At 41.3% G+C, this 24,018-nt stretch overlaps 2 protein-coding genes across 2 annotated transcripts in view; one reads left to right on the top strand and one right to left on the bottom strand.

Annotated features, from left to right (window-relative positions):
• The window catches only part of CCDC158 (coiled-coil domain containing 158), a 33,526-nt gene extending 30,279 nt beyond the window's left edge, over positions 1-3,247 (bottom strand). Inside the window, 3 exon segments of the mRNA XM_074154999.1 lie at positions 1,523-1,659; positions 1,662-1,756; positions 3,223-3,247. Of these exon segments, the coding sequence (XP_074011100.1) occupies positions 1,523-1,659; positions 1,662-1,756; positions 3,223-3,247 (257 nt within the window).
• Positions 3,248-8,563: 5,316 nt separating this feature from the next.
• The window catches only part of SHROOM3 (shroom family member 3), a 150,294-nt gene continuing 134,839 nt past the window's right edge, over positions 8,564-24,018 (top strand). The window contains exon 1 of the mRNA XM_074154614.1: positions 8,564-8,728. Within this exon, the coding sequence (XP_074010715.1) occupies positions 8,564-8,728 (165 nt within the window). The remainder of the gene's footprint in view (positions 8,729-24,018) is intronic.

The raw sequence follows: 24,018 nt of genomic DNA, 5'->3' as shown, positions 1-24,018 counted from the left end.
TTATTGCTATGAGGTAGCTTTGAGCCAGATGGTATTTGATGGCATTTTATTTGCGTTATTTGGATTTTCCTGGGTGACTGGTCAAAAATGGGTGGATTTTCCTGGGTGACTGAGAAAAATGGAGCCCTTTATCCCAGACGTCGAGTACCACAAATGCTTCCTTAAAATAAAAACACTGCCTCCAACAGAGCAGCCCCAGAAAGCTCAGCTGTGCCACGAGGACAGGACCAGCCTTCCCAAACCGAGCTGGCCCCTGTCACTCGCCCGCAGTGAAGGAGGCGAGGCCGGCGGCGACAATGACACGGGCCCGGACGACAAAGTTGTCTGCCACATGCAGCCACCTGCCTTTCTGTGGCGGGAAACGAGGGGGCCCCTGAGCGCCCCGACCGGCTTCTCCCGCCTTCACAGGTCTGTCCCGAAGTCCCTCTAGCCTCTACAACCCCCCCCCCACACACACACACCTCCACTCCAAGGGGATTTTTACCTCATCAGGGCGTGCAGCTGCTATTGTCTCCCCAGAGAGGCTGCTCCCTCACGGTGAGGAGAACCGGCTCATCCCTTCTCCAGCCTCCTCCCCGGGAAGGGGCTCTCCCGCGGCTGCAACCCGATCCCCTGGGAGCCGCCCGGGGAAACCTGGCCTCGGGGAAGCCAAGGCGGCGAAGCCATCTTTCCCCACCGCCACCCCCGGTGCTCTCCCCACTCCCTTCCCATGCAGGCCCTCAGGCCCAAAACGGCGGCTCACGTGCGCCCCCCTCAGGCTGTGGGCACAGGAGTTAAGGCGCCCTCACGGTTGCTGGATTGTGATGGCAGGTGATTTGATGCCCTCCTTGAAACCGGAGATAAAAATCCTCTCATACGGCGGCAGGGGACGGCCCCTGGGTCATCTTCCTCGTGGTATTTGGTCGGTAAGGTAGTACATTTGCAGGGGGTGACCATGACCAAAGGCAGAAGTTGGGGAGAGGAGGCTTCCTCCCACCACAGAAAAGGGCAAGGGGCCAAAAGCATCTCCCCAAAAATCCCATTCATAAATGCAAATTAAAATCTTTTGATTTTTACATCAATCTCTTCAGAGATGAAGTTTTGGTTTTTTTTTTAATTCCCAAAGGTGATTGCCTGACTGGTATTTTCAATTCTCAGAGAGTCAGTGCAGAGTTAAGAGACCGAAGTTTTACTTCAGCAAAGAAGATTATGTGGCTGATCGTACCGTTGTGGGTCTTTATTTCAGGAGTGAACACGCAGATGTCAACAGGCTGTCCCTCTTTTAAAGTTATTCAAAATAACAGCCAACAGCTAATACCAAACACACCATGTTAGAAGCTTCCAGTAACAGGTGAACAAACTGGGCCCAAACCAAAGTAATCAGAGAGCTGGAGAACTTAAGTGGGAGCAAACTCAGCAGACAGACATGCGTGTTTATATATTTAAATACCTGACTGAAAAGAACACATAACCATTCCTCAATGGAGAGCACATTTTAATTTACAAAAGACAAAACCCATTCACATAGTGCTAAAAGAAAAACCTGAAAACAAAGCAAGAAAGTGGTCTTAGATGGACTGCTACACACTGAGCAAAGAAAAGTAAGAATTAACCAGCTGAAAATAGACTTCTTCTAGCTGCACCGCGCTCCAGAGTTGTCAGTGCATCAGCAGCAGCAAAAAACACACACTGAGGATGGAAAACAGCTTGAGGAAAGGAGGACTATCTATTGCACCACCAGCAAAAAAAGGCAGCACTGAAATGATATATTTTTCCTCTATCCACAGAGAAAAGAGGCGAAGGAGTTTATCAGTAAATATGCTACACAGTATCCTGAAGCCAGATTTCAATGCTTAGTCTCAGGTGTTAACAAAGCATGAAAACCCATCCGGGAGGCCTGCACCTACCTCTCACAACACTGGTGAGGTTTGTTTCTCCTGTATTTTGGACTGTGCATTGAGGTTCTGCTCCTTGCTGTGGGTCTGGAAAAGGAGAGGGGCACTGACCATGTTGCTCCTGCTTTTGTTGGGCTGTGTATCCAGCTCCCAAGCCCCTCCGGAGCCGTTGGGAGCCACCTGCCCCTTACCCCAGCCCTTTTGCCCGAGTCGGTAGCCTTGGGAACAAACTCCTCCTCTAGAGCTGATCATGTGCATGAGGGAGAGCCAATAAACGCCGCATCCAGTGTTTGGTATCTCCGCAAAGTGTCATTCAAAGTCTGGCTTCAGCGGGAAACTTGATAGCTTTTCCTCATCAGTGCCGTGGTGGGGTGCTATGCGGAGCATAACCTCTCCCGGCAGTAGGTGCCTTTTTTGGCTGGTGTTTCGTGGGGTGCAGGTCCTGAGCACCCCAACCTCTTTGCTGCTTCCCCCTGCCACTCCTGAAACACCAATTACACCCTAGGGACAGAATAACTCTTTTAGGATGGAATTCCTGAATAACTTTTCTCCTATTTTGGGAATATCCTGGGAAGAGAAATATAAGAATCAGCACAGGTTTGTCAGCAAGATGCAAATATAAACTTCTCATCTTTAAAATAACCCATTAGTCCCATAGAGAGGACTATGGGTTGTGCAGGGGAGATATAGCTTCAGAGGAAGGTAATGGAGTAATTTATGCCAGCAGAGGCTCTACTTCTAAAATACCTGGTCCACCTGCCATTTCAGATTTGGTTAAAAGCAGTAATAATGGCTTTAGCTGTTAATCGTCTTATTTTGGGGGGAGAGGGGGCCTCCCCCAGTAAATTAATCTGTCTGAACCTCCAGTGTTTCTTCATATGCCCCATATCAAACATAAACATCTACAGAATTTGCCTTGCTTTTTACAGGATGAGCTCAGACACAGAGCTAGCTGTGTCATCACAGCTTGCTGCGGGGTCCAGCCTTACAATAAGAGCATCTGGCTGTGGTGCCTCAGGTGACTTTAGCTGTAATCCACCTTGCAAGAAACAATTGCAAGAAATAGCTTGGCACAGAAACCTCTGATCTCAGCAGATGGGTATATCTAAAAGCTGTCCAATTGTGTACACGGCCTGCTAAGATAGAGGTAAATACTAGACAACTGTTCAATTAAATGAGGTGATGGCTGCCCTGACCATTTTGTGTTTCTCTCTTGTTTTTTTTTTTTTTGAAAGTGTGTAACTGAGTCTCAACAAGGGAAACCCCTTTAGGTATTACATAATAATACAGGATAATTCCAGGTAATCATGGAATCTTTTACTAATTTAGTGGTAGAATGAGGACTTACCTTTGATGTGTCTGCTTTTGTACATCTTGATAAGTTATTCCATTCAGAGTGCAAAATGGCCCTTTCTCTGGAAGGGCTTATGGTAATATATAGAAAATCAAGAATTGTTATTGCTGAAGTGGCCTCAGCACTATAATACAGTTGCCTGAACATAATACAGTTATAATGCTTGTATAACAACAACAACAATGTTGTAAGGTTTTGGTGTTGTACTGTGTGACTCTTTTTTTGATTCCTGGTTCCTGATTTGAACTTTTCTTTCAGCAGGGTAATTCTCTGTGCCTTACATCAGATAGGTGAAAATTCAGATGCAGAGAGAAAATCTTCAATTCTGAATTTAGATACCCTGAATTCACCTCCTTCAGTTGTGACAGCACTTGTGCTCTCCTTAGAGGGGCAGATCTATTCCTCACCTTGGTTTGCTGCTTTTCAGTTTGCTTTGAGTAACTGAGGGACGTAGACCTATTTTGTGCTAGAAGCAATATGATTTGGAGGGCTTTTTTATGTTCACCGAAGAAAATTCTTTCTTTTCAGGCTTCAAAGACTCATGCCTTTTCCAACACAAAAAGGATGAAGGTTCATGAATTTTGCAGGTTACTTCTGTTTCTCAGTTTTTCATTTCACTCTGAGATCTCTGTCTTTCCCTTCCTCTGTCTGATTTTTCATATTTCACCTCAGGCCTGTCCAGAAAAGCAGGCTTATTCTGTGACTTGGAAGGAAGATGAACTCAAATCCAACCTGGAATCTGAGCAGAGCTTCCCTGAGTAGCCCTTGGAATGTCCCTCTAGAAACAAATTTTGAATGTTAGTAGTTGGTTGCAAACTCTTTGAGGCCATACAGAATCTTAATGTGTGTTCCTTCTTGTAATTTCTTCTTTTAGATGCAAGACTGACATATACAGAGTTGAGTGGATAGATATGTTACAGTCAGCTCAGTCTGAATGGAGGTAAGTATAGAAAAGCCATATTTTCTATGTGTTTGTTTCTAATTTTTGTATATAATAAACCTTCAAGGGAATTGTTACCTCAAGAAGGAATTATTCACTTCCTAAGGGATCCAGGGCTGATTCAGAAGGGTTGTGTATTTTGACACTTGTGTTTTGTTCCATCCTACTGCAGATTTAGGTGAATGGCTTCAGGACTCTGGGAGAGGAAGAAGCTGGGACGACCAGTGGTGCTTGAAGGCATCTATTATTATTTAAAATTCCTGAAGCTCTTCAGCTTATACAGAGCCCTGTCTGGAAGAAAAAAAAAAGTTGTTCTGGGGTAAAACCAGTGAGCTAGGAAAATTAAGTGCTGCTTTCATTTTCCAGCCTTTTCATGCTTCTTGGATTACCACGAGCAAGTCACCTGTTCCCTCTGTTTGTGTCTGTGAGATGTACGAAGACCCACATTTCTATCCCCTTTTGTTCCTTTACCCTTTTTGGGTAACCAGTTACACTTCTGCTCTTCTGATGTCCACCTCTGAGCTGTTTTGGCATATTACTTCTCCTTAGAAGTCCCTTCAGTACAGATGAGTTCTGCTTTATTTTCTAAAACTTCTGTTTAGAGATAAATTGTGAATTTACTTCCTTTGAACTTACAGGATATAACTAAACAGCAGGTAGATTTGAACTGAACTAAGCATAATGTTGAATTCCCCAGACAAAAAGGCAGTAACAGATATGTACAAAATTTAGGAGCTGAATTTCCTGGTTTTGATTTCTAGGTTTACCTTTAATCTTACCTAGTGACTTGGCAGCTCAGGGACCCAAGTAAGATCAATAACATTCACTCTGAATACCCAGTAAAGATTCTGCTTCCTTTCTGAAAGGGAAAAGCATAGCAAATGCCTATTAACTAAGCTGTGAAATGTTTGCATTTAAATCAACTTAGACTATGACAACTGGTACTGCCAGCAGATGGGGGCAGTATTGCTCTGATGAACTTCATATGCAAAAGAAACTTGGACTATTTGAAGGAATTTAGAAAATGTCAGAGCAGCTGCCAGCAAGGAGGCAGTGTTTTTATTGATGATAAATGTAGGGTTTGATTGTGAACTCTGAAAAGTGAAATCCATGGTAATTTCTCCTGCTTTAGCAGTGTAGTACTTGACAATTGAAGGAAAGGGTTCTGACACGACTCTATTCCAAATTTATTTTCTCTTACACTGAAGCCATGCATAAGTTTAATTCAAATATATTATTCTGTGTAGACAGCACTTCTCTGAACCCAGGTGTCTTCTACTGCATCCCAAGAGAGAGTATCTCAGCTCTGTCCTGATAGGAACTCCCTGTAGAAGAATTCCTGTCTTGTAGCAAACAGTCTTAAGATACTTGTGCTATTTGAGGTTTTTCCCAGAGGCAAGATGAGAAAAAAGGTTTGTATTTAATACTTTGAAATGTTTATATGAAGGTGAATGGTGAATATTGCTTTAATTGTATTTAGCACTGAAATCTGTTTCTTGGAAGAATTAGTTTTCAGCTACAGCACAGCAATGCTCATCTGCATGTTGTTAATCCCACTTTCTTCATCAGTAGTTGCTGTATGTTATTAAGTTATCTTGCACTGGTTTTGTTTCCATTACATCTGGCATGGAGTTAAATCCCATGTGTGTGGGCTGGAGCTGCTGCTGTCTCTAGCGTTACAAAAATCCTTTAGTTTCTTTGGGCATCATCAAGAAGTTAGCATTGTAAGGGTGGCCCAGACAGTTTTCTCAATGAGAAATGTGCGAGTAACACAGATGGGAACTGGGTTCTATGAGCACTGGGCAGATTTTTAACTCCTGTGTGGAATAAGAGTGTGCTGAGAAAGCAGCATGGTATCGGGTAGGCCTTTTTGGGTGATTGACCTTTTTCCTTAGCTGTTCATGGGTCTCCGATATATGCAAACACCTATAGGTGACCATTTTAGAGCTGGATTAACAGTATAAGGGTTTAGCAAATCTGGAGGTTGTAGGGGGAGAAAATTATGTGCATGCAATGGTGACAAATTTGATGGAGTTTTTGGCAAATATGATGTTGGATTCAGCACCTGAAACGAATTGCAGTGCTGGAGTAGAGAAAAACTGTACTTCAGAAGTTATGTTGATAACTGTTAATCATCAGCCACTATAGGCACTGTGAGAAATATAGCTCATTTAGATTCTGGTGTCTGCAGACATTAGGTGTAGTGACCAACATTTTGTATTGGAAATTGATACAATCCAAAGAAGTACCTTGGCTTGTTAACAGGCTGGCATGTCCTTACACAGTCTTAAATAGTCCTGATGGCTATGGATAGGAGGATGTATGGCCCCAAGAGACAGCTCCTGGAGCCTTTGCCTGTCTCTAGAAGGCCTGTTGAGGGACAGAAATGAATTGCTCTTTGTGGTGACTTGGAATGAAGGTTTTTACAGTGAAACACTAGGAGTTTTAACTAGAGAAATCTGATTTGAGTCAGGCTAAAGGGTGAGTTCTGGATAAAAGCAATCTGTGAGCCTGACCAGGATGTGAAGCTAATGAAAACTCAGCCCCTGGGAGGGAAACAGAGGGGACAAAGCTCAATATAAGCAAGGATTGAGAATCGTCTACCATGAAAAATAAAGGGAGGGGCCTCTTTTCTACATTCCTCTTCATGGCTGCCGGGAATGGGAGCTGGGACACATGGGGCAAACAGAAGGCCCTGGGGAAACTAACATCTTAAAGGGGATGGGAATGAGTTGACATGAACAAATGCAAAGATTTCTGGTTTTAGAGTCACAGCTCCAAAGCTTTTCCCCCACAGTTCACTATGGGTTTGTTAACACAAGATCTTCACAGCTTTCAAAGCCTGAAGGAGAAATAACACACGTCCCAGACACTGTAAGATCAAAAGTGGGGGAACTTTAGGGGCATAGGCACTACTGTTTGTTTACTCGGCTGTGCCAGCAGGAAAAGGGGTGGTCTGTGGGCTATGTTCTTTATCATCCTCTTCAAGGGCCCCTATAAAACAGAAATTTTTTTTAAGACCTTCAGTGTTATATGCTGTCGACCCTTGTTTAAGCAGTGAGTCAAATGCTTAAGCCTACGTGCATATATGCAAGAAAAGATGCATCCACGTTGATAAGTTCTACAGTAGTCATTGGCGACTGCCTACATTAATAAAAGTATCGTAAGTTCTTAGTGTTATTTCTTATTCAATATATCGGGAAAGCATTGACCTTTTATGACAACGTAAATGGGAGAAAGAAATATGTCCAAGGAAATTGGTAGGCTCCATGTGGAGGAAAAAGCACTTCATGAGAGCAAAATTATTAGCAGCGCTCCACTGTGCCGATTTGGAACAGGTCCATTGTATTTTCAGCAACTGGCAGTTTGGATTGTTACGATTCCTTGGCAAGTACAATAGAAAGATGGTGGCTTCCGGGGGCATAATAAAAGGGTGAGCCCCAGCTTTTGCACACTGCATTTTATAATTGCATGCTTGATGTGCACAATTGGGCAGCGCTGCCTTACTTGCCTTAATCCATCTCTCTCTCTCTCTCTCTCTCACTTCCTCACCCTCCCTCGTAGCAGCAGTAGCTGCTGCAGCTTTGGCAGATCGTCGGGAAGAGCACAAGAAATGAAAAGAGCTCAGCTATCATCTTAATGTTTTTCCCAAAGGATTAATTTCACCTGCTTCTCCAGTTTTCCTGATAGACTTTTTTTGCTTTTTAATCCAATAAGTATGGAGTTATTTCACATTTTAAAACCCTTTAAATAGTTTTAGGAATGGACCTACTCTCTCCTCCTCCCCCAGCCTTTTTTTTTTTTTTTTTTTGACAAGTCCGAAAATTGTGAAGTAAGCGGACAGAGTAACTGAGAGCTCGAGAGGGAGAAGACGCTTCCATTCTTTTAGTGCAGTGGGCTGAGGCAAAAAGGCCATTGTAATGGTAAATCGCAGGCAGAAAGGAAGAAAAGACTGATAATCAATCACAAATGAAGCATTCGTTTGGATTTTGGCAATTTGCTGGCCAGGGGCTTTTAAATCTATAAACTTTTTTTTTTTCTTTTTTTGCTCACATCTTTAAAATCACAAGTTTGATACACCGAAGACAGGAAGATAAATCTTTACAAAGCTATCATGCCCAAAATACCTGGGAATGGGGAAAGCACAGTGCTGAAACGCCAGTAAAACCTTGCCATTCTGAAGGAGAAACAGCATGCTGAAATGTTGGTGGGAAACATTTTAAACCCATCACCTTCGACTCCAGCTCTGAAGAAAAATTTTCCATCTCAGTCTCTTCTCTTTTCACGTGTTCAGGGATGACTTGTGGTGGGCTTCTGGGGAGTTTAATTTGCAACTTTGTTGTTCTGTGATTGCCTGAGTGAGTTTTGTATTTGACTGAGTATGTGATAGGACAGATGAGGATGTTAGACAATATTAACACCAGCATATCATCTTCAGAGTCCAGCATTACCCATAAAGGAAGATATATCTACCTGGAGGCACTGCTTCAAGGAGGCGCTCCATGGGGATTCACACTGAAAGGCGGACTGGAGCACGGGGAGCCATTAATCATCTCAAAGGTATTTTTCTTATTTTAAATGAAAGGCAAACAAGTTAGGAGTGGTGCCCGATTTAAAGGGCAAGAGTTGTAAAATAACACTGAAATGTTATATTTGACACTGTATTTGGCTCGGTTTTGAAAAATGTCGAGGACCTATTCAAGTCAGTAGGTTTGCTCAGGAGCTACGTATCTGAGCAGCGCATGAGAGCTCTTGGCATTGTCTGACTATCAAAGTGCAGTTTTTGTCCCACAGGAAGTATCTTGGCTTGCAGAAATTGGCTCTATTTATTCCACTAGTAGCAATGGGAGTGAGTAGGGGACTCTTATGAGGTGATCTCGTGTCACAAAGTCATAGCATATCAGGGCATGTTCAGTAATCCATCACCACCTCTTCTGAACAGAAAAGAAAGTAAGTGCTTTAAGTCACATGATGTGATGTTGGCTAAGTAGCACTGTGTGTGGAGAAACAGAATAATAAATACTTGTACCTATTTGATATGTATATATATAATGCTATGCTAGCAGTTTTCTCACCCTACGTACTCTTTACTTACTAAATATCTATGATATATGGTATGCCTTCAAGAGATTTATTATTTTAATTATTCATAATTGAGTATTGTCAACAGGCAAGTAATAGCATAGCTCACATGGATATTTTGAGGGGAAAAAATGGGAGAAAGAGTTCCTCACCCTCATTAGAACTGGGCTATTAAAAGTACCCAGGTACCTCAAGATGCGGATACTGAAGACAACGAACTTTCAAAACCATCAAATTTAATCTTTGAACACCTAAAATGTGTTTGACATATGGCCCTAAAACTGTTTTGAAAATAGGATTTAGGTAATTATGAAATTTTACCTCTTAACCATTTTTCTTTTCTATATGATCTGTCTGATGCATTGTGCTTGTTTATAGTATGCATTTGTATACAAGCTGCTAGGTGCATGTATGTACTTATGTCCAATCTTACTCCCTCATATAAACAGGGATGTATGTGGGGCGTTCAAAGGATTGGAACCAATGTCGGCTAAAAGAAAATGCTGATGATCAAAATCAATGTTATTCAAATCCTGCAACTCACTGTTCAAACACATTCACATGAAGACTGTCAGTCAGTTGAATAGTTCACCTGAAATAAATTATTTGTAATTAGTGCATCTACATGGTGAAGGTAAAAAAAGGGCGACTTCCATAAAAATTCTTTCATCATAAAGGGATTTTAGAAATTTCACAAAATCATCTTTCCTGCAGGACCTTTTTGGAGGCAGTTTGGCATAGCCACATAAAGCAAAATAGCCTCACTGAAATAGTGTTATACTTTTTCATTTTAGAAACATGAGGGACTGAACTTTAATCAGGTTGTTCACTGTTATTGTCAGTGTTCTGCATTTGTGAGGAAAAAGATTCTTTTTGCTTTGACATTCTTCTGTGATTTAAAAAGCGCCACTTTTTTTTTTTTTTTTTTTTAATTGGGGGCGGGGAGGCAGAGAGGAAGAGAGATGGTTCTGGCTGCTGAACATTAATTAATCTATGGGATTTGGTTTCCACAACAACCAGACCCCTTAATGTCAAACATGCCTGGAGTGTGCATAGTGCCACTGGGAGCTGTATGACTTGTGCCTGCCTTCTGTGAAACAGCACTGCAAAAATGTGGTGGTGGTTTTTTTGTGGTTTTTTTTTTTTTTTTTTTTAAACTTGTAACTACTCCTTCATTTGTGCTATCAATGTTAGCATTTCATTGTTTTGCTCATGCATTGGTGATGCAGAGCTGGAGAACTGCTTGCATGTGAAAGCTGTGCTTTCTAGATAGCATGAATTCTATAGCTGTTTCCTGGTTTCCAGTTGCAGCCGACAAATTCCTCTGGTGTTTGAATTCACTATGCGCTCTTCAGAGTTAATTGCATATTAGTTGTTTAGCTAATTCAGGATTTTTCTTCTCTAAAGTAATGTAATACTTGTTTTGTAAAGTAATTACTGTAAAGTAATGAGGAACTGTGGAAAATGATAAATTGAATCATCTTATCGGTTAAATTCTGTACTTGCACAAGAGTAATCATAAAATAGTTTGGGTTGGAAGGGACCATTAGAGATTGCACTACTCATGCAGGTATGCACTAGGAATGATCCAGTAACAGCTTTAAATAATATTACCTATAAATATCAGAAAATGTGAATGCAAGTTTTTAATTTCTGATTATTCATAATTAAGGTAGGAGCTTTATTTCTATTTTGGCTCCCTATTCTGTTTTGACAAACACATTATATTTATGTCCACTTAACTGTCTGTTTGCATTGACAGAGTGGTGTTAAATGGCCTTAATGTAAATAAAAATGTAGATTTCAGCAAATATTGAAGCTGGTACCCATGAAAGCATGTAACATGACTTAAAACAGTCAAAGTAACATAGATGTATTGTTATAGAATAGTACAGAGATAATGAATTTATTTGAATGCAGTAGTTCTTTCTAGCCATGAGGATCTGATGCTCATTTGGGGTACACGAGTATTGGTCTGTCTCAGCTTCAGACCAAAGGCTGTGAGAGAAGTTAAAAACCAAGATGTGTGAATTTACAAAAGGTTCAGATGCACGAAAACTGGTTCTTGTAGGCCTGTGCAGTTCTTTGTAAAGACACATTTTCCTACCAATAATATACCAAGAAATCATAGAATCAGAGAATGGTTAGAGTTGTGAGGACCCTTAAAGACCATCTAGTTCTGACCCCCCTGCCATGGGCAGGGACACCTCCCACTAGGCCAGGTTGCCCCATCCAGCCTGGTCTTGAACATGTCCAGGGATGGGGCATCCACAGCTTCTCTGGGCAACCTGTTCCACTGTCTCACCATCCTCACAGTAAAGATTTATTCCTAATATCTAATCTAAATCTCCCCTCTTTCTGTTTAAAACCATTACCCCTTGTCCTATTGCTACACTCCCTGATCAAGAGTCCTTCCCCATCACCCAAAAGCAATGGGAGCACATGTAAGTTGCAAAAACCAGACCCCTATTCTCAGCTGGTAGAAGATGCTGTTTTAGAGATCTGATTACCATAGTTTTAGTATAGCCTTCAAAATAAAAATAGTTATCTACTGCCTTTCAGTAAAAGTCCCTTTGCTGTACAGATGTATTATTGTGCTTCTGTGCAACAAGATGGGCTGATTTCTCAGTGTGTGTGGTTGAGTGCACAGATAGGCACACTTACAGTTAAACACACTAGTAAGTGCTTTGCTGAATCAGCCATGATGCTCAGCACATCATGCAACCAAGTCTAAATCAACTTGTCAGAAATGTTGTTTGTGCAGATGACATGAATTTAGGTAGTTAAAACAGATGACCTTTTTATGCTAACGCTGTTCTTTTTCCCCTGTGGAAAGGCAAACCTGTACTGAAGCAGTTTCGTGACAGTTAATTCAAAGACCTCAACACAGGTCTCTTCATAATGTGTTTTGCTGGAGGTGAGGGCAGACCATAAACAAATTTATTACATCTGACCCATATTTTCCCCTCTCCATAAAAGAAGCTGCTTTGACATTCCCTCTAGTCAACTTTTTTCTACCTTGTTTCTGGACTGACTTTATACAACTCATCACATATGTTATGATTCTGGCTGTGTAGGACATTTAAAAGAACATACTGATTTTCAATGAGAAGAAATTTGGAAATATGTCAGCAAAATGGAAACTCGGGGTATGGACTGTCCTAGAGCTGCACTTCGCCATCTTGGGAATGTAAGGAAGTTCTGGAGCTGCCTGTTGGGCCACAGCGCTTTAGGATTGTGCGTGGTGTACTGGTCTGCCACCTAAGAACAAGCTTGTGATGGAGCTTCAGAAATAAGCTTTGTGGAATCTTCCCAACATTAATTATAGTTGTACCAGGAGGAACGGAACATATTTACCCTTTTGTATTGATTCTGTGGTGTAAAACATGTTGTCAATGAGGCATGTAGGTGAGTGTCTTAGGGTAAGGGAGCTATGGTCTTAACATTCTTCCTGGGAAGGAATTTCTCATTTGTATGAGCTTAGAGAATAGCTGTCAATCAAATTCTTTACTTAGAACTGTTCACAGTTTCTCCCGGTGTTTTCAACTAAATGTCTTCTGGAGGTGAAGAGGAAAAAGAAGTTGGTGGCAGGAGTATAGCATCTCTAGAACAAGCATGTTATGCTAATTTTTTCCCAGCTGAGAGAACTTTGTAAGTTTGTAGACCTCAAAGAATCCAGCTTACATCTCCAGAAGTATGCTACTCATGGTTACCAAATACTCCTTTGGCAAGAAGATTCTCAAGTTTTTAATTACTTTCCTTTTTTTAAACATCATAGTTTTCTTCTTCTGTCCATTAGTGTTTAAAAGGTAACTTGGTATCATAAATGTGTCACTAATCCTTCAGAAACAGTACAAGTCAAATCCTCTGCAGTGACCTCCATTTCTCTGTTTTCAGACCTTGGTTCCTGTAGCTCAACTTCCATTTTTTATTATATCTATTTAGTAACTTAGAACCATGTAATTTTGGCCTAGATTTGGGGAGATTTGCTCACAGTGGAAATCTCGTTAAACAAGTGGTTTCTTCACCTGGAACTAGAAATTTCATGAGAAATGAAATACAAAAGTGATTACTGAATGTTTAATTGGAACCTGATTTCCTTTGGCCTCAAAACCACAATAACATACAGAAGAAAACCCAAATTTTCAATTGCATATTACTTTTTTGGCTCACCCTGAGCTGTAAGCTCGATATTGCAAAAATAAAAGTTCTAGGTAGTAAAGGCAAACTGGTAACAGAAGGGTTCACTCCCTCTTGATTACCTGCAAGAATTTTTAATTTAAGGTAATTGACATTATTCGGTCTCAACCATTTTGGAGCCAGGCGAACTATTTCTGCAGTCTGCTTCTTATTGCTACACACAAAACTTTGGAATAGTTTTAGTTGTTGTAGGCCTCTGAAATGTCCATTTATTTTGAGTTCCATGTTGATGATACTAACAAAAGAGTTGTTTCTCTTGCCTAGGAATTAAAGCATCTAAAGCGTTCTTTCTCGGATAGCGTCTATGTGGGAACACTTTTCACATGCTGTGCTGTAGTTCATCGGTTCCCTTAACTCAAAAGGGTAGGTCATTTACAGGGACCTCATGCCAGAAGCATGACACAAACTCAGAGGTTTACCTCTCAGCAGGGATGTAGGAAGCAATAAAAGTTTAATAATAATAGGAATAGCTTGGGACAGAGCCTGAGAAATAATCCTGAATTCTCGTAAGGTGTTTAAACCTTGTTAGGAGCCTGATCCAGCTTCTGGTGAAATGAATAGCCCTCTAGCAACTGGTGCTTACAGGAGCTGGATCAGGCTGTCTTCCACCACGCCCCCATGCCTATGACACTTCTCTAATATTTTTGGTTATGATGCCTTGTTCACCTCACTTGAGTGAGCTCGTAGAGCAGCTAGTGACATGTAATGGGAATTGTTCCAGCATTCTTGAGAAAAGAAAACCCAAAGGGCCATTCTGGACCCCAGCTGGCCCACAAATACTTATCCCTGTCTCTGTCTCCCATCAAAACACTCGGAGTCAGTGTTCTCCTGTTAGGTCAGTACTGGGAGCCCATTGCTTTCACCACTGGAATGCCCAGAGTCCCCATAAAAACATTAAATTAGCTTGCACGCTGACAGACAAAGTTTCTTTGCATCCATTCCGCATATCCCTGTGTGTGACAAATGGCAATTTAGAAACTGTTAACCTTTTTGTAGGACTGCAAGCACAAAAAAGACAGTCAATGTTCACATTAGAAAGGCTAGTCTGAAACTGGCAGTCGCGATAGACTTGTTGGCTTGGGCATGAGAACATGAAACTGAGCCAAAGGCGTGGTGACTTGTTCTGTGGTTATTTTATTTATTTTTTTTTTTAAATTTTTTCTTTGAAAATTTCCACACTTCTTTGTGTCTGGCTAGATACAGACTTTATTTTCCTCCCACTGCTGAAGAATAGCTTGGGCCTCTGTGTTGTTAATGTTTTAAAAAAAAAATACCCCTTTTCACTATTTATCTTCCAATATACTGTGAGTGGGCTGATGAAGGTTTCCATTTCAAAGTCACTGTTATGCTCATGCCTTCTTGCAGAATGTTTTCTGCACTGGTTATACAGTTAGGGCCATACATATGTATGTTGTGTATAATATGTCAGGTCCTTAGAAATGTTTTTTTTATTGTGTAAGAATGGAACAAGAATGGTGTATAGGAATCACTTGACTGCTGATGTCTTACTATTTAACCACATCAGCTTACAGGACTGATGGAAGGTTGGCAGGTTCGTTATTCCTTCCCTTGTATTCACTGGGGAAAGCAGTAAGTGAAGAGTAAGTGGGCAGTAATTCGTCTAGGACTAAACCATAATGTAATTGCTTGTGCTTGGTCTCAGTCTAAAGGCAGGTGAAAAGGTGTTACTGTGAGCAAAAAGAAGTGTATACCTGCAGTGACTGGGTAATAGTAAAAAGATCAAGAACCAAATTAGACCGGTCAACAGAAATTATTTCTTCCCAATTTCCCTCCCCAGTACTTCTTTTAGGTTTGGCACTGGGGAAAGGCGTGCTCTGTCTACTGATGAGCTAAGGGTTTCGTTGTGCAAAATCATCTGCCTGCACATCTGACTCTTGTTGCTAGACTTTGGCAAAACACAAGGCAGATGCCTGATCCCAGACGAGGAAAGCAGACCTTTGCTTTCAGAGAAGCAGAAGGGAACTGATGCTGTAATTGTTTCAGAAAGTGGAGGGGCAGTTCCTCACCACTCTTCCCTGTTTCTCAGGGCTTAGATTAGGGCCTCACGAAAGACTGCTGATGCCAGCACAAGGGACAGGATCGTCTACCTTTTCTTAAAGCTAGGGAGTTGCTTGATGAAAAGGCTTCTATTGTCAGCCCCCTCCATTAGGCTGCTGATCGTTCTCTAGCACAAAAAGACTTCTGTTCACTTCCACAGCACTGAATTAGCAATTGCAGACTGACTGATTGACTGACGTGAGCAGTGGCTTGCTAGGCATTGCTGCTGCACCAGCAAAGTCAGCAGGAGCTTTTCATACAGATGATAGGCTGTGTGAAGGGGTAGTGCCAGTTGATCTGTGATGCATCAGGATAAGCCCATCTCCTGGGAATACCTTGGTTGTCCTTATTAACAAAGATCAGCACAGATGAGGCCCAAGGTGCACAGACAACTCAGTGACACATTTGTGAACGTGCATGTGGAAGGAAATTACCCTTGAATAAAGTCATACCTCTATGCTGACAAGGGGTCTGTCTTCATTTGACCAGTCATGCTTCAGAGTTACCTCCTTACCAGAGATCAACCCAAGCTGCAAAGTTTTGGTCCAAATCCGCAGATAGCTGGTCTGAAAGATCACGTCTCCACCATTGTATTGCAACCACCTGAATTACAGAGGACCATATGCAGTGTAATATCCTTCAAAGTCATGAAAGGTGTAACAGAAGAAATATTTTCTTGTCATGTTCTTGAACAGAGAGGAATCCTGCATGATTAAACACAACACATAATCCTTAGGGTCAATAAATGGAGCCTTTGTAAATCCTGCCCTGACTTTAGCTTACATGAACTAAATTAGACAGAAAAACGCCATGTATCTTTGTTCGCTTGGCTGTAGCAGGTATAACCAGAGTTAAGGTTTACACTGATCCTAGAATGAGAACCAGAGAATGCACTCTTTAGATCAGTGTTTGTGCAGAATAGATGGTTGCTTGTGAAAGGCTTTACGGCATTCAGCCTTTCCCACGCTTCTTGGGAGCCCAAGGCATAGGAAGAAAAACCATCATCGATAATAGAGCTGGAGCTGAGCTAATCTCATCTCAAATTTCATCAGTGTTTTTTGCCTTCAGGATCTTTTGATGAAGCTCAGAACTGTGGAGCATGAATCCAGCACGGATCTATTGTGCGTGAACTACTCAGACTTTGGGAGGGATCTTTGAAAGTGAAAATGAAATTAACTGTAATTTGCTTGCCAACAAACATTGGTAGTCAAAGAAAAACAGTCCAGAAGCCTTTGAAAACAGACTGCTAAACTGCAAAATCTTTGTCGCTTACTTGTGTATTTCCAAAGCTTTGAGTGGATCACCATCTGGTGGCAGCAGAGAGCATGCAAGACCTGCGTCAGAAACCCCTGGAATGTATTGGCCCAGGAGGCATAACTCTCCCTCACTTGAGAGCTGAGACAGTAGACTTTACCTTTGAGCATGAACATGGGCGTTCTGCCATCATTCTGGAGTCTTCAGGCTGCATTTCTGATCCTGCCTAGGGGACGCTTTCTTTTCCTGTCTGACACAAACCTGCCCTTATGCTTGGAACAGGGAATAGTCAGTTAATAATAGAAAAATACAGTTCCACATCAGGACTAGGTGGTCTGCAGGAAGATTTGCCATCCTCTAGCTGCCTAGCACCCAGCCACATCAACCTCACATCTTGGATTTCTTTCTGTGAAGTCGAGAGTGTGGTCTGCATTATGAATGCCCACCAGCGTGGGTCCTGAACAGGACCAAGCCTCTTAGTACACGTGATGTGGAAATCAGATCCTTGGGTAGCCCCAACTATCACACACCAGTAATGGAGCATTGATTGCTACATATTTGGAGGTTCCCTGAAACCTTGCCTTGGTTGGATCAGGATATTGGTCATTGCTGTGTGTCAGATGAATATAATTTAGGAAGTGCAGATTTTAAGTGCACTAAATGTTTCTCCTTTTACTTATAATCTCATTTCACATAGCCTGCCATATCTGTGTTTGTGTCTCACCAAATGGGTTCCTGCCCTCTTTGTAGGTCCACTTAAAACCCTCAGCTTTGGCTCACTTACTAGATCCTTGTTTCTGGGGGAGATCTGAAACGTATACTTCAGATGGACTTGCCAAAACCCTAGCTCTTTAAAGAGACTCAGGTCAGAAGTTGTTAAATGCCAGGAAGCAGCTTTCCCCTGTGGAAATACAGTCTGTGTCTGTGTATCATGCTTAGCGCTGCAAGTGAAAAAACATCTTCCTAAATGTTGTAAGTTTGTTTTAAGTAAGAGAGGGCTTGTGTAAGTTCATTCACATGGCTGAGCTGGAAATAGAGTTCTGGTCTTCCTATATTCAGCCAGACACTGCCTAAATCTATTTCTACAACTCTTGTTACTTCGCCATGAACTTAAAAACCCCAAACAAATAGATGATTCTAGGTTTCCTGGTCAATTGAAATTAGGAAAAGGACAACAGGAACAGACAAGACCAGCTTATCCAGGACACAGCTTGTTAACATCCTAGCTGGTATTCAAGCATAATATTAATTTTTCACACTTGCATTAAAAAATCCCACAAAAAAAAAATAATCAAACCCCAGTGAAGAATGATTCCTGCTGATAAGAAAATCACTGTGCTTAAATTCATTAATAGAATAGGCTGTGGGATACATTTCAAAGCACGGGGTGAGAAATAAGCTCCCAAATCCCATTAAGAAATAACAGGATTTATGTGCATTCCTCCCATATATTAACTTTCCCCTCTGGAAACGTCTTGTGCTGAGTTGGTGCCATTTTTCAGGCAGGTGCAATGTTTTGCAGTTCCCACAGACCTCTCCAGATAATCTGCCAGGCTGAAAGCCATTCCCTATTCTTACTCAAGAATGGGGATTTTCCAATGCACGGATGAATGACGAGTTTGGCTGACAAATGTCATAGCTCCATGTTCTACTGGGATTCAGTCACACGTTCTGCAGTGATGCTGTAAGCAGTTTTGTCCTGTCCATATCAGCAGTTAAAGTATTTTAAACACCAGCCAACAGAGATAGAATAGAGACCGGTTTTTAACAACCATTATCAGTAGTGGGTCATTTTCTGAACATGACTTGAGATATAGGGATACAATTTATGATGCTGAAGTCATCAGGGAATTGGTTTGTATTGTCAGCAGGGTCAGTTTTTATTAGCACTGTTACAGGTTTTTCACCTTTTAATTGAAGGCAAGTTTTTTAAAATATGCCAAGTCTTCACATTTTCAATTCCTTGGAAGAGTTTTCATGACTTTTTTCCTTTTAAAGGCATTGATAAATGTCAAATGTTAATTCACATGAAAATGGAGATAAAAGCATTATGGAAATACTTGCCAAAGAAATGGCACACAGATCCACTTCACAAAGTGGAAATGGTTTCACAGGACAGAAGGAGGCCAGAAGGATCTCCAGGATACCCAAAGAAGATACATGTTGTGGCAAAAGGTGTTTATTTCAGAAGAATTGAAAGCCATACAGTCCACTACATTGCAGAGAATTTCCTCACAGCTATAGAGTACTACTGGCTTCCGGACAAAGAGTGTTAACTATAGTCATGTGGAAGTATTTTTCTTGGTTTTCTGTTCAGCTTATAATCAATATTTATTTTTTTTATCATGACAGTGCCAGTAGGTCACAGTTGAAAATGACAACACCTTTATGCTGTAATAAAAAATCTGCTTCCGGTATTTGGAATTTATAGTTGTGATACAGTCACAAGATGTAAATATAAAAAACCAAATATGGTAATGGGTGAAGAGTGAAGCAAGAGTGAGTCTGCAAATGCACCAGTGAATTTACTACCTCATATAATAATGATGTTGCGTGGAATTTATGCATTATCTAATGTTGGATTTTAAGATGTTTACAATGGCACATAATTGCTGGAATAATCGTGTCCTTAAAAACTTGCAGTAGTGCTGAATCCATTATTGCTATTTTTTTAATTTTTCTGTAAAAATAGGCATTATTTAAATGAACGCTTCATTTAGAAAAGTGGATTGGTCCCTAATGTCAGACCTCATGTTTTTATACATTGATTGATGACCAATCTTGCCAGTGGACTGAGAGAGATCCACATTTCTCAAATGCAGTCTCATAGAAACTGGGAAATGAGCTGATGGAATTCAGACCAAAGATCTGGCTGTTTTCCAGGAGCGAATACATGGCAAGATGCATTGCCAATTTCAAGAGAGGCTTGAAATGGAGAAAGAAATGTGAAACATTTGGACAGAGAGGGGTGGGGTCGTGGGGGGAATCTTCATTTTATCAATGATCCCACTCCCCTCCCTCCTGCCCTGCTCCATTTAATGTTTGCTTAAAAGCAGTTGCCAGTGTTTGTTGAATAGTGTCAGCACAGAAGGGATGCAGCCACTGACCTGACTATAAGGCAACAGCAAAAGGTTAGTAGAATTAGTCTTGTACTGCAGACTTGTATTAATAGTTGTATTGTGGTGGTGTTGGCACAAACTCTGCAATTAAATAAGTTGTTGGCACTCTTCCCTAGGTTAAATTACTACTACTGTTCCCCCTGCTTGCAAGTCAATGAATACAATGCTTTTGGGGAGGCAAGTTCAAACATTTTTGTTCTTTTGGGATTCTGCACATTTCTGATTTCAAGCTAAGAGGTTTCTGCTGGCTTTCCAAGTAGACCTCTGTTGTTGTTCTGTCTCTGCAAACAGCCCATGCAAACTAATGCTGGAATAACCAAGCAGGGAAGGAGGTGGGTAAGGGGGAAAGACACAACAAAAGACTGATGTAGAAACAAATACTCTTAGAAGGGGTCCTCACTTTCTCTCATGCTGGACCCACAGATGTTTCTTAGCACTGGGCTATTGCTGTAGAGGATTAGGTTTCCATCACAGCTTCATCAGGGGCAACTTACCCTTTTTTTTCAGCCCAGAAAGAGAGCCACAGACGGGGTGTGTGTGTGTGTGTGTATCCAAAGCAGACACTTTTTCCAGCCCAAGGCAGTATTCCTGCTCCTGCTTTTGTCAATGGCAATTGGGTTTGGCCCAGGGTCCCACGCAACCACCCCTCAGTGCTGTTCTGCTGGAGCAACTCACAGCAACACACCTCCCCAATCCTGCTTGCCAGAAATCTTCATATTTCCAATTTATTAACAGTTCCTTTTACTTTGGGAAAAGGACTCCTTGCACTTCTTCCCAAGTCTCTCTCTAATTCAGCAACAGATGTTGACCTACCAGACAGCACCTGCATCTTCACCTGTTCACTAAGGGGTAGATCGAAAAATCGCTCTTCCCTGACATATCATAACTTTGTTTTTCTACAGTGTTTTCAATAAAGCAAGTGAGCCACTGCAGTCTGACTTCCTGACCTACATTCAGACTAAGATGCAGTCCAGTCCTTTGGGGTAGCAAACTGTACACATCAGACACAAGAACTGGAAGTGCTTCAGTCTCTATTTCCTTGTGGCCAGTGTGGAAATGCAGCAAGACTGTGGGGAGACCATGCTACTTACTGTATGAGTTGAGAAACTTGTACATACAGTGGTTTTCTAAGAAACTGGTCGTATACAGAAAAATGTCTAGGTAGAATCTTAGTCTGTGTTTTCCTTAAGACTGGCTGTTATTTAATCAATCATCAAATATTAATAATGAACTGCATTTAGAGGTTTCCCCGTCTACTAATGACACAATCTTTCTGTAGCTTATATCGATGTTTAATGGAGGTTGATAGAGAGTGAGCACATCAATAGAAGTTAGAGCTTAGGAGAAAGGAGTAAGCAGAAACAAAACTAAATGCACTTGAGTGACTCTGCGTCTCTACGACTTCTTGTTTATCTCATCAACTGCTAAAACAAAAGGTTCCTCTGCTGGATGGAGCTGAAGAGAACCAGGGTGAGCATCTATTGTTCTATATGTTTTATTATTCTCGGGCTGTGATCTTGTCAGCTCTCATTAGCTTAACAGGTTGGACTGTGTCACTCCTTGGATGGGAGACTTTGAAACGCAATGAGAAATGACACAAAGTAGTTCAGTCCATAGCCCTGCTCCCTCCGAGTCAGTGCTGAATCACTGACCCATCAGAGTTTGAGGTGGAGAGGGTGTGATAGCGCTGCTCTATGAGACATTCTGCCTTCGGTGATACTATATATGGTCAGTTGGTGGCATATTTCGCTAGAAAAAATAATGATCTTATGATCCAAATTCTGTTTGGGATAAATTGCATACCAACACTGGCACCATCATCTTATTTTTTTTTTTCTAGAACACCTAAGAGTTGTGGGTAGCTGTTGTGAGATGCTTTGGTGGCAGATGGCAGTGCCTGCAGTGAAATGGGTTGTATTTATATATATGTATATGTGGGTGGGTGGGTGTGTCAGCTGAGGGTGCATATAGTTTGTAATTCCATAAAGTACTAAAAAAAGTTCATGCTTTTGAGCTGAGTCAGAATACGTGCTGGAATATAGAACTGAAAGGTTCTGAACTGAAACTGGATTTGGAGGGGTCCCTGCACACCAATTGCATACTCTTCTCTTGGCTTAAATAAGTGTTTTATAGACAGTGAGAGAGAACTAGCCATTAGCACAGAAAATAGAGATGTAAGAGTTAGGGGGAAGGGAGTAAATACATAAATTCAGTGCTTGTATGATATGCTTATGACATTTTGATGGTGACAACATATAACTAGTGGTAGTTAAGATGTGTGATCTGTGCATCCAATCATCTCAGTTTTAAGCTCTCTTTATAATTCACAGGGGGTTGCAGTCTGCCCTTGTGCTTTTGGTGACCAGTTGTAGACCAAGCAGAATACTCAGTCAAATGTCTTTGGTTAGTTGCTGAGTCTTCAGCACTCAAGAGTGAGTCTGCGTTTCTTTAGGGTAATTTGAAATGGTAGTATCCTGCCATTTCCAATAAAAGCATTATCTTCCATCATGCCTGTGGCCGTGGCATTCACAAATGACCTAAAGGGCACAAATGACTTCAATGGCAATTGAATCTGAGTGCTAGTGTTGCGAGGGTCCCTACAACTGTGGGTATCAATGGCCATCTTCAGTAGCAATACCTAGAAATCTGCAAAGCAAGTTTATTGTGCCAGAGCAGGGGTTTAAAGTATTTCCTAACAAAGTAGTTCAAGGTGTAAATGAGTTAAAGTTTCTAATGTGGGAGCTAGGTAAGGAAGCCATCGTTAGAAAGACACCTCTCTGCACATGTGGGACTGTGCCTTTCCAAACTCTGCATATATCTCTGCAAACTCCCTATGCAAAAAAAAACCAAACCCAACCCCAAAAAACAGAGAAGAAAAAAAAAACAAGATGGACAAAAGGAAAGCGTGGTTGTGTCATAGCTGCTCAACAGGCAACTCTGAGATTCTTCTGGAAAGATCGACTGAAGCTGAATTTGTCATTGTTTGGCTTGTCTCACCCAGCTGGTCGGGTCAGAGAGCTTCTCTGACCTGAGTCCACAAGTGATGGACAGGTCTGTAGAGGGCATTATCACAACATAATCACATGGAATGAAAGGAAGATCATGTGTGCCTTTCTTAACTTTCCTCCCCCCCGTTCTCCAAATCTTTAGAATAATACATCTTTTCTTATTTTACTCTGAACCTGTTAATGCTTCTGTTATGTAATAAGGTTTTCACAGCAAAATATGGCCTGGAGAGTAGTAAATGGAGCAATTCCAAGGATCCACAAAGATCTGCAAAGATTCTGTTGCACTGCTAAAGGAAGCATTAATCATCGTCAGAAATATTTTGTGCTGGGTTGTAGCGTGCTCTCTGGTTTCCTCTGTCCTTCAGGCACTAGTGGAGATTCCAACTGACAAGGAGGTGTGATGGTTTGGGGCTTTTTTTTGCTGGTTTATGTTAGCTAAATCAGTTTTGGAATAGAACAGAGGGTCTGTAAATTCTTAGTGGTATTACTGCTCTTGCCAAAACCAACAACAGCCGGGAACAAAAACGCTGGATACCCAAAGACCCTGGTCAGGAGGAGACCAGAGGAAGAATTCTCTTGGCCTGGGGTCTTTGAAATTCCTTTTATCTTTTTGTATATCTGTATATATGTGTGTTGCTGGGTTGGGGGCAGTTTAGGAGGACACGTGCATTTGGAGCAGGTAGTATCAGGGATTTGGTTGTTCACTTGGATTTACAAGTTTTATTTATTTGCAGCATATTGACCACAGCATGAAAATTAATTTTTAATACATGGAAAGCTTAAAGAACATAAAACTATAAAATATTCTTGGTTTGATGGCCTGTATAAAGAAATTAGTTCTTGTGGACCCTGAACCCTAAGACAAAAAGAATAGAAAAAAAATTAGGGTTTGTGTTGGACTGAAAAGTTTTGTTCAACCCTGTAAAATAAATGCAGGTGAATTTTGAAATGAAAATAATAACCAAAATGGAAATATTCTGCTTTAAAAATGCCAAAGTTAAAAGTTTCAGCCCTTTTAAGTTATTCTTTCTTCCCTGCCATTTAGGGATCAACACCATTTACTGCATTTAACCTGCATGTGGAAGCAGCCTTGTTCTTGCCACTCAGAATCACACTATAACTAAATAAT

Source organism: Numenius arquata, chromosome 10 (assembly GCF_964106895.1).
Source record: "Numenius arquata chromosome 10, bNumArq3.hap1.1, whole genome shotgun sequence".
Taxonomy (NCBI): Eukaryota; Metazoa; Chordata; class Aves; order Charadriiformes; family Scolopacidae; genus Numenius; species Numenius arquata.
Note: the sequence above shows the minus strand (reverse complement) of the source record. Positions and strands in the feature narration are given on the sequence as shown.